The following is a 17,820-nucleotide window of genomic DNA, read 5'->3' on the forward strand; positions in this document are numbered from 1 at the left end:
AGGAGATGAAGAGTCCTTGAAAGTGATTTCATAAGTTGTGGGAACATCTTGGAGATGAGGCAAGTGAAGTTGAGTGAAGTTATCCCCTCTGGTTCAAGAGCCTGATGGATGAGGGGTAATAACTATTCCTGAAGCTGGTGGTGTGAGTCCTGAAGCTCCTGTATCTTCGTCCCAATGACAACAGTCAGAAGAGAGCATTGGAGGTCCTTGATAATGGTGCTGCTTTCCTGTGACAAAACTTCATGTAGATGTGCTCCATGGTGGGGAGTGCTTTTCCCATGATGGACTGGATCATATCTACTACTTTTTGTAGGATTTTCCATTTTGTAGTATTTGCTTTCTATCTAGCTGCGATCTCAACAATAAATATTAATCAATCTTTCTCTTTTAGGTACAACATCACAGCTCTTTAATTCTGGGTTGTACAGCGACTATTAAACTTCCCTTTAAGGCTCTGGTTCAGTCAGAGAAACTGGCCTGGAACATTTGTTAACACAACAGTGGGAAAAGAGGTACACTGATGAAAAGCTAGCTGAAATGCCAGTATCTTCAGTCCCCAGGTTGACATCTGCATCACTGGACCTTGGACTGACTCCACTGCCTAATCAGTGGAGTTCAGCTCATCCACGGCATCCTCACAACCCAGCTTGGTCCATTTTCTCTGAAGAAAGCAGGTCACATTGAGTTAGCTTCTTTAGATGTGTAATTACTTATTCACTTATTGAGATACAGCGCCGAATAAGCTCTTCTGTTCCTTCAAATCATGCTGCCCAGCAAGGCTCCAGTTTACTCCTAGCCTAATCATGAGATAATTTAACACAGACCAATTAAATTATAGCCAGTACATCTTTGGACTCTGGGAGGAAACCAAAGCACCCCGAGAAAACCTATGCAGTCATAGGGAGAACTCCTTAGACATGATGTCAGAATTAATCTCCAAAGTCCGATGCCCCGAGCTATGACGCACTAACCACTACGAAACCAAGTTACTACTTTGATTGCCTGAATCACCAGTTTACCAAATTCTCCCCAGCCTTTCTGCAAACTGCCTGATTAAATTTCCTGGAAGTAATATAGCTGAGCTGGTGTATGACCTGCTCTCAATAGACCATTAAACAACCGTAGACTGATATACAGCAGATGGGACTTCTGACTGATGTACTTAGTGAAACACTTCCTAGCTCCATTCCAAATGTAGCAATCACTGAAAGCAGAAATAATTTCAAGACCATAAGACATAATACATAGTAGTACGATTAGGTCATTCAACCCAGTAAGTCAGCTCTGCCATTCAATCATGGCTAGTGGCATGTTCCCAGTAATACACTCAAGGCCAGTTTATTAGTTGCCTCCTGTACTAATTGGCCATTGAGTGTGCATGGTCTTCTGCTGCTGTGACCCATCCACTTCGAGGTTTGATGTGTTGTGCATTCAGAGATGCTCTTCTGTACACTGCTCTTGTAACACGTGGTTACTTGAGTTACTGTTGCCTTCATGTCAGCTTGAACCAGTCTGGCCATTCTCCTCTGACCTCTCTCATTAACAAGGTGTTTTCATTCACAAAACTGCTGCTCAATGAATATTTATTGTTTTGGCACCATTCTAGAGACTGTTGTGCATGAATTTCCCAGATCCGCAGTTCACATTTCTTCCCCATTGTGACCTTCGATCTGAACAACAGTTGAACTTCTTGACCATGTCCGCAGGCTTTTATGTACTGAGTGCTGCTATGTGATTGGCTGATTAGATACTTGTATTAACAAGCAGGTGTTCAGGTGTACCTATTAAAGTGACCACTGCACGTACACAATATTACTAATTCTACACATACGGTGGTATATGGTAGCAGATCTTTTTTGGTATTACTTACACTGAAATAGGTTGATAGGTTTGACAATTATGTAACATTATAGGAAATAACATCTACAGAAGCTTTGCTACCTGCAAGAGTTTCCATATTTGATTACACTCGATGCTTTAGGTACAGTCAATTTTTTAAGATAGGTTCTTTCTCTCTGTCATCAGATTTCTGAAAGGTTCACATATCTGTGAGCACTACTACACTGCTCCTAAATGCACTATCTATCCACATACTTACCCATCTACCCATTTATTAAACAATACAGTCGTTTTTAAGTCTTCCACTGTACTGCTGCCACAAAACAACAAGTTTCACAACAGATGTTAGTGATAATAAACCTGATTCTGATTCTCTGTATCAGATTCAGTTTTAATACCACTGGCATGTGTCATGAAATTTGTTGCTTTACGTCAGCAGTACATTGTAATATAGAATAATAAAAAAATTATAATTTATGGTAAGAAATACATTTTTGAAAATGAATAAATAGTGCAATAAGAGAGCAAAAAAAAACTGAAGTAAGGTTCATTTGTTCACTGTCCATTCAGGAATCTGACGATGGAGAGGAAGAAGCTGTCCTGGTCATTGACAGGGGCCAGTATCGGCAATGAGTTTGCTGAAGCTCTATTAGGCTACTGAGCCATAACTCTGCCAGTTATTAGCTAGGAGGTTTCTTTGTCAATCTGGTAACCCTGCTGATTCTGCTTGGTACCTTAATCAGAAAATGTCTCAAACATCTAGTTTTATTTTATAATGGAGCACAGGGAGCTTGGGGAGAAGGGATGCTTGAGTGGCAGTATGTAAATTGATCTTCACTGTAATCACCACCCCAAGGTTCAGGCCACAGATTGGTTACATCGACATTTCCTAAAAATAAACACGCTGACATTTGGATCACTCACAGTCTGTGACATCAATCACATGTTACTCTGGTCAAGGTCACAGCACAAGCAGAAGTTCAGAAAAGGTTGGCGGTGGTATATTGCAAGTATCTTAAAGGCCTTATCTGACTTGCTAGTGCAGGCTAAAGTATTCACTCCCCAACTGAAAGCCTCATACCTTTAACAGAAATGTGCTGGGGGGATCATTAAAGTATTAAAAGCTGCTTCATGAATTGGGCAGCAACTAGGTTTTGTATTTGTATAATTTGTGCACGCTATACATAGAAATACAGAAAACCTACAGCACAATACAGGCTCTTCGGCCCACAAAGCTGTGCCAAACATGTACTTTAGAAATTAACTAGGGTTACCCATAGCCCTTTAGTTTACTAAGTTCCATGTACCTATCCAGGAGTCACTTAAAAGCCCCTATTGTATCCGCCTCCACCACTACTGCCAGCAGCCCATTCCACACACTCACCACTCTCTGCGTAAAAAACTTGCCCCAGACATTTCCTCTGTATCTACTTCCAAGCACCTTAAACTGAGCCCTCTTGTGCTAGCCAGTTTACCCCGGGAAAAAGTCTCTGACTATCCACACGATCAATGCCTCTTATACACCTCTATCAGGTCACCTCTCATCCTCCTCCATTCCAAGGAGAAAAGGCTGAGTTCACTCAACCTATTCTCATAGGGCATGCTCCAGGTAACATCCTTGTAAGTCTCCTCTGCACCTTTTCTATAGTTTCCACATCCTTCCTGTACTGAGGTGACCAGAAATGAGCACCGTACTCCAAGTGGGGTCTGACCAGGGTCCTATCAAGCTGTAACACTACCTCTTGGCTCTTGTACTCAATCCTACGGTTGATGAAGGCCAATGCATCATAAGTCTTCTTAACCACACAGTCAACCTACACAGCAGCTTTGAGTGTCCAATGGACTCGAACTCCAAGATCCCTCTGATCCTCCACATTGCCAAGAATCTTACCATTAATACTATAATTCTGCCATATATGTGACTTACCTCACACTTACCTGGGTTTAACTCCATCTGTCACTTCTCAGTCCAGTTTTGCATCCTATCGATGTCCCGATGTAACCCCTGACAGCCCTCACACTATCCACAACACCTCCAACCTTTGTGTCATCAGCAAATTTTCTAACCCCAACCCTCCACTTCCTCATCCAGGTCATTTATAAAAATCACGAAGAGTAGGGGTCTCAGAACAGATCCCTGAGGCACACTACTAGTCACCAGCCTCCATGCATGTCCCATCTTCAACCACTCTTTGTCTTCTGTGGGCAAGCCAGTTCTCGATCTACAAAGCAATGTCCCCTTGGATCCCATGCCTCCTTACTTTCTCAATAAGCTTTGCATGGGGTACCTTATCAAATGCCTTGCTGAAATCCATATACACTACATCTACATCTCTTCCTTCATCAATGTGTTTAGTCACATCCTCAAAAAATTCAATCAGGCTCATAAGGCACAACCTGCCCTTGACAAAGCGACGCTGACTACTCGTAGGTCAGAGCATTACAAGCTGAAGCTTGGTGCAAAGCAAGTGTTGAAATGTTAACAGCTTGGGTGAGTATGACAAACAGCTGGACTATAACATAGAAGCACAAATTCACAGAACCACTGTTGCAGGAGGACCGTCCGCCCATTCAGTCAGCGAATCCCATTAGCCTGATCTTTCCTTGTAATGTTACAAATTACCTGCCCCCTTCCAAATTCCTGATGGATTGTATTTCCACTACCCTTGCCAATATTGCATTCAAGATTATAGTTACTCTCTCGGAACCATGGTAGTGTAGCTGTTAGTGCTTGGAGCATCGGAGTTCAGAGTCCATTTCCAGCGTCATCTCTATGGAGTCTGCACGATCTGCTTATGGAATGCATGGGTTTTCTCCAGGTGCTCTGCTGTTCTCCCACAGTCCAAGCACAAAGTGGTTAGTAGGCTGATTGCTCATTGTAAATTGTCCTGTGATTAAGCTAGGGATGAATCAGGGGTTGTTGGGTGACGTGGCTTGAAGTTCTAGAAAAGTCAGTCCAACACTGTATCTCAATAAAAAACTGAAAAAAATACATATAAAAAGATATTGCTCACATCTCCCTGTTCTTTATTCTAAAACAGTCACCCAGACCTTGATTAATAGGTTATCTTTCAATCTATGGGATTTTGCTGCAGCATTACAACACTCTGTTGTCTACTCGTGCTAATAAACTCCATCACACTCACCGATAATTCCAAAGATATCAAGAATGTTGGGTGCAAAGATGACCAGCAAGTTGATGCCACTCAGAAGAATGATGGCTATGCTGATGTGTCTGAGCCAACTGAAGGGTTTGTTCTGGAACAGCATCTGCTGGATAGCACGGCGCACCTATACACCAACAAAAATGATAAAAAACTTAATAAGAAATAGGTCCCTGGTCTCCTTACCTCCAAGGGTGCTCTCTTACCCACCCAATGGTCCCTCCATTATTAGTTCATTACAACCAGTTGTGGCATTCAAAGCTATTGTGGTAGTCTGATCATCATTTGTGTTGGCGCATGGCCTAGTGGATAAGGCATTGGTCTAGTGATCTGAAGGTCACGAGTTCGAGCCTCAGCTGAGGCAGCGTGTTGTGTCCTTGAGCAAGGCACTTAACAACACATTGCTCCGCGATGACACCAGTGCCAAGCTGCTTGGGTCCTAGTGCCCTTCCCTTGGACAACATCAGTGGTGTGGAGAGGGGAAGGCTTGCAGCTTGGGCAACGGCCGGTCTCCCATACAACCCTGCCCAGGCCTGCGCCCTGGAGAACTTCCAAGGCACAAATCCATGGTCTCACGAGACTAACGGATGCCCATACCTATGATCATCATGAAGTCTAAGCCAAATAACATCAACTAAGTTCAAAGTACATTTATTACCAAAGTATGTACTGCATGCTATGTACCACCATGAGATTCATCTTCTTGCAGGCAGCCACAAAACAAAGAAACACAGTAGAACCCATTAAAAAACCCCACACAACAAAAACTGTGGAACACTCAGTGTGCAAAAAATAAAGAGCAAATTGAGCAAACAATAAAAAGTAAACAAATAACACACAGAGCACAAACTGCAGCAAGTTCACAACCATGGAGACTCAAACTAAGTTAATGGCATTATTTTCAGTTGTCTCATTAAAAATAACCAGTTAGGTACCAGTACTATATAAGACTTCCTGGAAATGGAGGAGAGCAAGAGATTCAGAGTAAATGGCCAGCTTAATGAAATTAGCATTACCAAGATAAGAATATCAGAGAAATTAAAGGCACTGAAATTCCATAAAATTTCAGCATCCCAAGGTCTTGAAACAGATGGCTATGAGATGTGCTTCAGTTGTTATCTCTAAAATTTCACATATTCTATAATGGTTGTCATATTTGGTAGGGAGCGAATTTAATTCCACTATTCAAAAATGGAGAAAGAGAGGGAACAATAGGCCAGTTGCCCTGACATCAGTAGTCAGGACAATACTGCATTCTATTATTAAAGAAGTCACCTCATGGTATTTGGAAAATAAAAACAGTTTTGGCTAGAGGCAATGTCAATTCTTGAAAAGGAAATAATTTTTGAGATGAGTCTTTCAGATTGCAACTAACAAAACAAATAAGAGTAAACCAGTAGATGCAAGTTTCAGAAGGTCTTCAATAAGGTGCCACAGAAAAATTATTAAACAAAATTAAAACATGTCAGATCACAGTGCCAAATTAACCACTCATTATTCATAATAAGACCATATGACATAGGAACAGAATTAGGCCATTCAGTCCACCGAGTTTGCTGTGCTGTTCAAATATGGCTGATTTATTATCCCTCTCAACCCTATTCTCCTGCCTTCTCCCCATAATATTTGATGCACTTAACTAATCAAGAACACATAATGTCCACTTTAATAAATACACTCAAGGTGAGAAAGAAGAAATTTCTTCACCCAGAGGGTAATGAATCCTTAGTATTCTCTTCCCATGTGGGCTATGGAGTATATTCAAGACAGAGATATTCTGGATATTTAAAAGAATCAAGGGAGATGGGGTTAGAGCAGGAAGGTGGTACTGAGGTAAACAATTAGCTATAATCCTACTGAATGATGGAGCAGGCGTAAGGGTATGAATAATCTGTGCCTGCTTCTATTCCTTGTGTTCAAACGAACAATAAAGAAAACTCTGGTCAGTTTGAACTGTGCTCTGACATTTCATGAAGAACAACAGTCTGAATTTTTATTCTTGAATTGACTACTTCAGTGATCAATTATTTCTGCTTCAGTGGCAAAGAAACAGACCAATAGATTTGTTGTCTGAACGAATCAAAAACTTGCATCTCATTGCTTAATCTAATCACAAGGTGAGATGTATTAAATGTGATAAAGAGAAAATACTGGAACCACTCAGATGGTTAGGCAATAATACAGAAATAATGTTTCATCGGTCTTTCCAGCGTTTTCTGCTTTGTCTCAGATTTTCACGATCTGCAGTTTTTTATCTTCAGTTATTCTAAATGATGTGGCACTCAGGGGCTTGGGCTGTATTATATTTTTTGTGTGACTATATGTTTACTATTATCTTACATATGCTATATGTGCCTCGTACTGTTGGTAACTTGGCCCCTGGGGAACACTGTTTTGTTTGGCTGTATTCATGTAAGGTTGAATGATAATTAAACTTGACCTTGAACTTGATAACCTCTCCAGAAATAATAAATTACATTAGACAGCTTTGCAGTTCACTGAGGTGGACTTTGATGTGATATGTTCCAGATCAATATAGATAACTTATGCAACAAAACATCTGTAGTGAGATGGAATTATCATTAATCTTTGTAACAAACTATAAGAGACATTCTGCCTCGCTTTTAAACCATTAAAACCTGAAAGTAAAGCAACAAAAAACCACGAGTTAGATTTATATTTCTCTGCCTGCATTCCCCTTCTCACTGCTAATCAGAGACAAAAAGAAAGCTAATTACTTTTCTATAACACATGATTCCTACTATTTGGACTCAGCGCAGCCCAACGTTCAAAGTTCTAAATTAAAAGTAAATTTATTATTGAAATATGTATATGTCACCATGTACTACCCTGAGATTTGTTATTTATTTAATTAGAATAGGCCCTTCAAGCTGCACTGCACTGCAACTACTGACAACTCTTGATTTAACCACAACCTAATCACAGGACATTTTACAATGACCAATTAACCTACCCGGTACATTTTTGGACTGTGGGAGTAAACCAGATCACCAAGAGGAAACCCTATGTACACACGGGAAGAACATACAAACTTTTTTAAGGAAGACACTGGAATTGAACTCTGAACTATGCTACCATGGCACCCCTTGCAGGCATTCACATAAAACAAAGAAACACAGAAGAATCAATGAAAAACTACACACCAATAATGACATGTGAAAACTAAGACAAATTGTGAAATAAAAAATAAATAATAAATAATGCTGAGAACTTGAGTTTTTGAAAAGGTGTTATCACACTTGAAAATTAGAAAATACATTCAAAAGGATTCAAAGTACAAAGTTTTTATGCAATATAGATCTTTGAGGTTTGTTTAGTCCAGTCACAAAACAAAGAACCCAATCAAAGAAAAGCATCAACAGCCCACTTGCCAAAAGAAAATCTACTCTAAAAATATAGAATGCAGATGCTAGCATGGACCCAAAGGATTGGGTGGCTTCTTCCCAATGCATGAAATAACAAAAAGTACAAGGGGAGAGAAAAAAATGATAGCATTCAGCAAACTTATCACATAAATCATGAATTTTGAATAAACATTTTAATGCTATATTCTGCCTGAATAGAGTAAGCTGTCAGCATTGATTCTGGTGTATGCACAGACCTCTACACTTACCGGGAAAAGTACAATGGGTACAGTCAGCGTTACAGCAATCAGCACAGCAACACGGACACACAGAATCAAAGTATCAAAAGGGTCAATTTTACTGTATGTGTGTAACATCTCCGGTTCAACTCTTCCTGCAAAGGATAAAACAGAATGTTATGACTTCTGATCTGCAAGTGGAATATAAATGCATGCCCAAACTAACAACAAACGCCTGTTCTTAGTTGTAGGAGAAACAGATTCCAATTATGTACAGTTGGTTCTCCTTATCCGCAGGGGATTGGTCCTGGGACTCCCTGCGGATACCAAAAAACGCGAATGCTCAAGACCCTTATTTAACCTGTCTCAGTGCGGGTGGACTTCAGGACCCAATGGAGCTCCGGAACCCCACCCACGACTGCTGCTAAATCTAGTGTTTCTATTTCGTTGACAGAAAACGATCACGATTGAAAATAAAGTGGAAATAATAAAGTGATCAGAAAGAGGTGAAACACCATCAGTCATTGGAAAAGCGTTAGGCTACAGTCAGTCAACGATCGGAACAATTTTAAAGGATAAAGTGAGAATAATGGAGCATGTGAAAGGCCCTGCCCCGATGAAAGCTACAATTATTACTAAGCAATGCAGTGGTTTAATTATTGAAATACATACGTTTCTTAAGTGTTTTATATGGATAGAAAAGTAAAATATATACTATATATACTAAGACAAACGTTTGACTGACGCTAAATAATACCGGATGTACTTGTTCCGACTTTCGTACAAACCTGACTTAAGGACAGACTCAGGAACGGAACTCATTCATAACTCATACCTAATACAATGTGATTGCTTTGTAAATAGTTGGTATACTGTATTGTTTCAGGAATAATGACAAGAACAAAAAGTCAAACAATGAGTGCTGGAGAGAGAACTTCTGGGCTTTCCCAATCCGTGGTTGATTGAATCCGTGCATGCGGAACCTACAGATAAAGAGGACCGACTGTATTGTCTTTAACAACCTCTGGACATCCCAACATCCTTTATTCTCTGTGAAGTACTGTTGAAATGTAAGTAAGTATTGGAATTGGTTTATTATTGTCACATGTACCAAGATACATTGAAAAGCTTGTCTTGCATACAATTCATGCAGATCAAATCATTGAACAGTGCATTGAGGTAGACCAATGTAAAACAATAACAATGAAGAGTAAAGTGTAAAAACTACAGAGAAAGTGCAGTATAGGTCAACAATAAAGTGCAAGGTCAGAATGAGATAGATTGAGACCTCAGGAGTACATCCTATCATACAAGAGGTGACTGATAACAGCTGTTGAGCCAGGTAATATGTGCTTTCAGAGTGGGGTCTTTGATTATGCTGGTGACTTTAATAAGGCAACAAGAAGTACAGGCAGAGTGCATCAACAGGAGGCCGGTTTTGGTGACGTGCTGCATTGTGTCCTCAGCTCTCTGCAGCTTCTCGTGACCCATAGAACAATGGAACATTACAGCACAGAAACAGGCCTTTCAGCCATTCTTGGCTGTGCCAAACCATTTTTCTGCCTAGTCCCACTGACCTTCACCTGGGCCATATCCCTCCATACACCTCTCATCCATGTACCTGTTCAAGTTTTTCTTAAATGTCAGAAGTGAGCCCAGATTCACCACTTCATCTGGCAACTCATTCCACACTCCCACCACTCTCTGCGTGAAGAATCCCCCACAATGTTCCCTTTAAACTTTTCCCCCTTCACCCTTAACCCATGACCTCCGTTTTTTTTTCTCCCCTAGCCTCAGTGGAAAAAGCCTACTTGCATTCACTCTATCTATACCCATCATAATTTTATACACCTCTATCAAATCTTCCCTCATTCTCCTACGCTCCAGGGAATAAAGTCCTAACCTATTCAACCTTTCACTGTAACTCAGTTTCTGAAGTCCTGGCAACGTCCTTGTAAACCTTCTCTGCACTCTTTCAACCTTATTAATATCCTTCCTGTAATTAAGTGACCAAAACTGCACACAATACTCCAAATTCAGTCTCACCAATGTCTTATACAACCTCACCATTACATTCCAACTCTTACACTCAATACTTTGATTTATAAAGGCCAATGTACAAAAAGCTCTCTTTACGACCCTATCTACCTGTGACGCCACTTTTAGGGAATTTTGTATCTGTATTCCCAGATCCCTCTGTTCTACTGCACTCCTCAGTGTCCTACCATTTACCTTGTATGTTCTACCTTGGTTTGACCTTCCAAAGTGCAATACCTCACACTTGTCTGTATTAAACTCCATCTGCCATTTTTCAGCCCATTCCTCCAACTGGTCCAAATCCCTCTGCAAGCTTTGAAAACCTTCCTCACTGTTCACTACACCTCCAATCTTTGTATCATCAGCAAATTTGCTGATCCAATTTGCCATATTATCATCCAGATCATTGATATAGATAACAAATAACAATGGACCCAGCACTGATCCCTGTGGCACACCACTAGTCACAGGCCTCCACTCAGAGAAGCAATCCTCCACTACCACTCTCTGGCTTCTCCCATTGAGCCAATGTCTAATCCAATTTACTACCTCTCCTTGTATACCATATAACCATATAACAATCACAGCACGGAAACAGGCCATCTTGGCCCTCCTAGTCCGTGCCGAACCCTTAATCTCACCTAGTCCCACCTACCCGCACTCAGCCCATAACCCTCCACTCCACTCCTAGCGAATGAATCTTCCTAACCAACCTCCCATGATGGACCTTGTCAAAGGCCTTACTGAAGTCTATGTAGACAACATCCACTGCCTTCCCTTCATCCACTTTCCTGGTAACTTCCTTGAAATACTCTAATAAATTGGTTAAACATGACCTACCATGCACAAAGCCATGCTGACTTTTTCTAACAAGACCCTGTCTATCCAAATACGTGTAGATCCTATCTCTTAGTATTCCTTCCAACAATTTACCTACTACCGATGTCAAACTTACCAGCCTATAATTTCCCGGCTTACTTTTTGAGCCAGAACTACATGAGCTATCCTCCAATCCTCCGGCACCTGACCCATAGATATCGACATTTGAAATATTTCTGTCAGGGCCCCTGCTATTTCAACACTAGTCTCCTTCAAGGTCCGAGGGAATACTCTGTCAGGTCCTGGGGATTTATCTACTCTGATTTGCCTCAAGACAGCAAGCACCTCTTCCTCTTTAATCTGTATAAGTTCCATGATCTCCCTACTTGTTTGCCTTGTTCCCGTAGACTCCATGCCAGTTTCCTTAGTAAATACAGATGCAAAAAACTCATTTAATATCTCTCCCATTTATTTTGGTTCCATACATAGCCGACCACTCTGATCTTCAAGAGGACCAATTTTATCCCTTACTATCCTTTTGCTCTTAATATACCTGTAGAAGCTCTTTGGATTATCCTTCACCTTGACTGCCAAAGCAACCTCATGTCTTCTTTTAGCCCTCCTGATTTCTTTCTTAAGTATTTTCTTACTCTTTTTATACTCCTCAAGCATCTTATTTCCTCCCTGTTGCCTATACATGTCATACATCTCTCTCTTCTTCTTTATCAGAGTTCCAGTATCCCTCGAAAACCAAGGTTCCTTATTCTTATTCATTTTGCCTTTAATCCTGACAGGAACATACAAACTCTGCACTCTCAAAATTTCTCCTTTGAAGGCCTCCCACTTACCAATCACATCCTTGCGAGAGAACAACCTGTCCCAATCTACGCTTTTTAGATCTTTTCTCATTTCTTCAAATTTGCCCTTTTTCCAGTTTAGAACCTCAACCCGAGGACCAGATCTCTGTTTATCCATGACTAAGTTGAAACTAATGGTGTTATGATCACTGGAACCAAAGTGTTCCCCTACACACACTTCCGTCACCTGCTCTAACTCATTTCCTAATAGGAGATCTAATATTGCATCCTCCCTAGTTGGTACATCTATATATTGATTTAGAAAACTTTCCTGAACACATTTTACAAACTCTAACCCATCTAGACCTTTAACAGTATGGGAGCCCCAATCAATGTATGGAAAATTAAAATCTCCTACAATCACAACTTTCTGTCTCCTGCAGTTGTCTGTTATCTCTCTGCAGATTTGCTCCTCCAATTCTCGCTGTCTATTGGGTGGTCTATAATACAACCATATTAATGTGGTCATACTTTTCCTGTTTCTCAGCTCCCCCATATGGCCTCAGTAGACAAGCCCTCTAATCTGTCCTGTCGAAGCACTGCTGTAATATTTTCCCTGACTAGTAATGCCACCCCCACCCTTCATCCCTCTGCCTCTATCATGTCTGAAACATCGGAACCCTGGAACATTGAGCTGCCAGTCCTGCCCCTCCTGTAGACAAGTTTCAGTAATGGCTATGATGTCATAATTCCACGTGTCAATCCAGTCGGACCGCCGGATGATCCCCAATTCCTCCATTCTCTGGAACTCCTCCTTCGCCAGTCGGAGCTTGTCCGGGGGAAGCCGCCGAGCACGGGCATGGAGGGGTGGTCCCTGTGTCGGGATGTGGTGCTGTACGCCGTGCCTGGGCATGGCTGCTGTGAACTGCGGTGCCAGAACCGATGGGAACTCCGCCAGGACCCTGGTGAAGTCGTTGTCGGACAGTGTGATGGAGCTGAGGTGAGGGGCCGGCAACTGGGCTGCACCCAGGGAGAACGTCTGAAAGGTCTCGGCGTGTACCAGTCTCTTCCTGGGCAGGTCGACCAGCAGGCTGTGAGCCCGCAAAAAATCCGCACCCAGAAGCGGTTGGGCTACGGCGGCCAGTGTGAAGTCCCACATGAACTGGCTGGAGCCGAACTGTAGCTGCACCTGACGGGTGCCATAGGTCCTTACGGTGCTGCCATTCACGGCCCTCAGGGGGGGACCCGGTGCCCTGCTGCGGGTGTCGTAACTCGTCGGAGGTAAAACGCTGATCTCAGCCCCAGTATCGACCAAAAACCGGCGTCCCGACCTTCTATCCCACACATACAGGAGGCTATCCCAATGGCCAGCTGCCGTAGCCATCAGCGGCGGCTGGCCCTGGCGTTTCCCGGGAACTCGCAGGGCGGGCGACAACGGCGGGCTTCTGCGCCCCACCGCTGGTGGTAGAAGCACCAGTGTTCATTGGGCCGGGGGTTGGCGGGCTCTGCGGCCGGGCCTGGACTGGTTTGCTGCCGGGAGCGGGGCTGGGAGATCCGTGCGATGGGCGCCCCGCTCACCTTTTTGGCGTTCCACAGCAAGTCCGCCCGGGCTGCCACCTTCTGGGGGTCACTGAAATCCTCGTTGGACAGCAGCAGGCGGATGTCCTCGGGCAGCTGCTCCAGGAATGCCTGCTCAAACATGAGGCAGGGTGTGTGTTCGTCGGCGAGAGACAACATCTCATTCATTAAAGCCGATGGAGGTCTGTCGCCCAAGCCATCCAGGTGCAGTAAATGGGCAGCCCGCTCGCGCCGAGAGAGTCCGAAAGTCCTGAGGAGCAGGGCTTTGAATTCCGTGTACTTGCCGTCTGCCGGGGGCGACTGTACGAACTCCGCGACCTGGGCCGCTGTGTCCTGGTCGAGGGAGCTCACCACGTAGTAGTAGCGGGTGTCTTCTGAGGTGATCTGGCGAACGTGGAATTGGGCTTCGGCTAGCTGGAACCATAGGTTCGGTCGCTGTGTCCAGAAACCCGGCAGTTTCAACGAAACCGCATGAACAGAGGCGGCGTCGGTCATTTCTGGTCCAAAAATCGTTTGGACCGTCAGGGTCACCAATTGTAGCGGTGTGCTACACGCAGCGCTAAAATTACGACACGGAGTCGGTAACTGCAGTCGAAGGAAAAAACTTTTAAGCCTCTGTCAACCGGCCCCCCATGGCGCAGAGGCTCCAAAGCTCTGTGCTCGCAAACCCCCGTAGGCTATCTAATTGTGAGTCGGTTCGGATACGCTAGGAAATGGGTCGCCACAATGTCATAATTCCACGTGTCAATCCAGGCCTCAGCTCTGCTGCCTTTCCCACAATTCTCCTCCCATTGAAATAGACACACCTCAGAAGATTATCTCCACCACACACAACCTTACTATTTGTGACTTTGCATGAACTACCAACACATTTACTTTTACCTCCATTCCACTATCTACTCTGGCACTCTGGTTCCCATCCCCCTGCACATCTAGTTTAAAGCCACCCCAATAACACCGGTGTGGTGAACTACATATACCTGTCTGGACAGGCCCCCTGCTGACTGCTCCTGTGGCTCCTCCCACAGACCCCTGTATAAAGGTGATCAAGGGCTGAGCCCGGCCTTCAGTCTCCAGGATGTAGTATGGTGGTCACTCACTGCTTGTTCCTTCTTCCAGTCAATAAAATTGATGCACCATCAATAACTCACTCTGAGACGTAAAGGCGAGATATCGGCTTTTATTGACAATACCTGCGGCCGGTGAACACCGTCTACGCAAGACATCGTTTAGCTTCGCGCCAACAGCGGCCTGCAGAGTCGAGCGCCCAGTTTCTCCGAGCTCTAGAGACGCTTGTCCGAACTTGTGACTGCAAAACGCTCATGGCGGAACAGCATGCAGAGCTGCTAGTATGAGACGCCTTTGTGACAGGAATTCGGTTAGTGTACATGTGTCAGCGGCTACCGGAAAATGCCGATCTTACCTTACGCTCAGCAATTGAGATGGCTGACACGCTAGAGGCTGCTCTGCACAACGCTGACGCAGTCCAGCCGCGTGATTCCCCGCCAGTTCCGTGGACACTGCAGACCCCGCCGCCGCCGGTTCCCACGAGCGAATTTGCCAACGCCGCTGCCAGTCGTGATTTCGTGAACTCCCCGAACCCGACCACGGCGGCGGCCAGGTGAAAGCCCAAGCTGTGTTATTTCTGCTGACTCGAAAAGCACCCCCGAAAACGCTGCCCGGCCCGAGAAGCGACCTGCTCCAGCTGCGGGACGAAGGGCCATTTCGCCAAGGTCTGTAAGTCTAAACTGAGAGTGGGGTCGAGCAGCGCTGCGTGTGAGACGTGGGGGCTGCCATCTTGCATGCCTGGATGTTGGCGGCCATCTTTGTCGGCGTCACCATGCCCCGCCCCTACCCGTGTGAGACGTGGGAGCCGCCATCTTGCATGCCCGGATGTAGGCGACCATCTTTGTCGGCGCCACCTCGCCCTGCTCCCGACCCACTGGTCGGTGCTTACCGGGTACCAAGACGGCAGTTCAATTCTGGCCACCGTAACCCTCGACCAAAGCGCCCCACACCAGCTTGCACGGTCAATGATGGACATCCTGGTGGAGGGGCACAGGACTAGCTGCCTGTTTGACACGGGCAGCACTGAGAGGCCGGGCTCGGGCCTCAATCGCCTTTATACAGGGGTCTGTGGGAGGAGCTACAGGAGCTGTCAGCAGGGGGCGTGTCCAGACAGGTATATGTAGTTCACCACAACCAGCAAACCTCCCTGCAAGGATATTGGTCCCCTTCTAGTTCAGGTGTAACCTGTCTCTCTTGTACAGTTCCCACCTGCCCCAGAAGAGGTCCCAATGATCCTGAAATCTGAAACCCTGCCCCCTACACCAGTTCCTCAGCCACGTCTTCATCTGCCAGAGCATCCTATTCTTACCCTCACTGGCACGTGGCACAGGTAGCAATCCTGAGATTACCACCCTTGAGGTCCTGTTTTTCAACTTCCTACCAAGCTCTCCATACTCACTCTTCAGGACCTCCTGACTCTTTCTACCTCCGTCATTGGTACCAATGTGTACCACGACATCTGGCTGCTCACCCTCCCATTTCAGAATGCTGTGCACGAGATCAGAGACGTCCCTGACCCTGGCACCTGGGAGGCAACAAACCATCTGGGAGTCTCTGTCACAACCACAGAATCTCCTGTCTGTACCTCTAACTATTGAGTTCCCTATCACTACCACTCTCCTCTTCTTCCACCCTCCCTTCTGTACTGCAGAACCAGACTCCGTGCCAGAGATCCGGCTGCCACAGCTTATCCCAGGTAAGCCATCCCCCCCCAACAGTATCCAAATCAGTATACTTGTTTTGGAGGGGAATGGCCACAGGAGAACCCTGCACTACCTGCCCTTTCCCCTTCCCTCGCCTGACGGTAACCCAATTACCTGTGCCCTGTTCCTTAGGTGTAACTACCTCCCGGAAGCTACTATCTATAAACTGCTCAGTCTCCCGAATGACCCGGAGGTCATCCAGCTCCTGCTCCAGTTCCCTAACGCGGTTTATTAGGAGCCGCTGCTGGATGCACTTCTTCAGGTATCATTGTCAGGGACACCGGAGGTCTCCCTGACTTCCCACATCCTGCCTGGCATATTCTCTAGTCTGGACAAAAAAAAGAAAACAGAAACTTACCGGAACCTATCCTCGCCTCTGCCTGTTTCTTGCTGAAGCCTGATTGAGCCAAAGCCATCCCACTCCGATTCAGTACACTCCAAGGATGGCCGCTGTATATGGCGGTCTTTCTTTTAAACCTTGGTGCGCTACGTCACGCACCTGCGCAGTCTAGCCTCTTTTCCCCAAGCTGTTAAAGAAAAACGACCTTCTCTCCTCGGTGCCTTCAGACTTCCACTCTCAGCCCCTTGCTTTGAGTGAAGAGACTGTTGAAAGTTTTTCTCTCCCTTTGAAACCTTGGTGCGCTATGTCACACAACTGCGCAGTCCAGCGCTGTTAAAGGAAAACAACCTTCTCTCCGCGATGCCTTCAGACTTCCACTCTCAGCCGCTTGCTTCGAGTGAAACACTTGCAGAGCAGTTGCCATAGTAGTTAGAATGTACAAAAATTGCCAAGGGTTGATGGGACTTGACAGATTTTTTTTTTGCTTCGTGAGAAAGTAGAGATGTTGGTAAACTTTCTTGGCTGTAACATCAACATGGTTGGACCAGGACAGGCTACTGTTGAAGTTCACTCCTAGAAATTAAAAGCTTTTAAAGCTCTGAGTCTCAACACTATTGAAGGAGACAGGAGCATGTGCTCAACTCCCCCTTCCTGAAGTCAATGACATTGTTTCTCCCTGACATTGAGAAAAAAGGTTGTTTTCATGACACCATGTCACTAAACTCTCTATCTGCTTCCTGTACTTCACTATTTCAAATAGGGCCCCTACAGCGATCTCATCTGTAAACTTGTTGATGGAGTTACAACAGAATCTGACCAGACTGCCATGAGTGTACAGGAAGTAGAGTAGTGTTCAGAATATTAGTACCAG

General features: G+C 44.6%; 1 protein-coding gene across 2 annotated transcripts in view; it reads right to left on the reverse strand.

Moving 5' to 3' along the window:
* slc38a3b (solute carrier family 38 member 3b) overlaps positions 1 to 17,820 on the reverse strand; it is a 281,143-nt gene that overhangs the window by 13,702 nt on the left and 249,621 nt on the right. For both annotated transcript variants that reach the window (XM_059944827.1, XM_059944828.1), the window contains 2 exons: positions 8,638 to 8,762; positions 4,986 to 5,130 (listed from right to left, as the gene is read on the reverse strand). In XM_059944827.1, coding sequence (XP_059800810.1) covers positions 4,986 to 5,130; positions 8,638 to 8,762 — 270 coding nt within the window. The remainder of the gene's footprint in view (positions 1 to 4,985; positions 5,131 to 8,637; positions 8,763 to 17,820) is intronic.

This window comes from Hypanus sabinus, chromosome 19, assembly GCF_030144855.1.
Source record: "Hypanus sabinus isolate sHypSab1 chromosome 19, sHypSab1.hap1, whole genome shotgun sequence".
In the NCBI taxonomy this organism is placed as follows: Eukaryota; Metazoa; Chordata; class Chondrichthyes; order Myliobatiformes; family Dasyatidae; genus Hypanus; species Hypanus sabinus.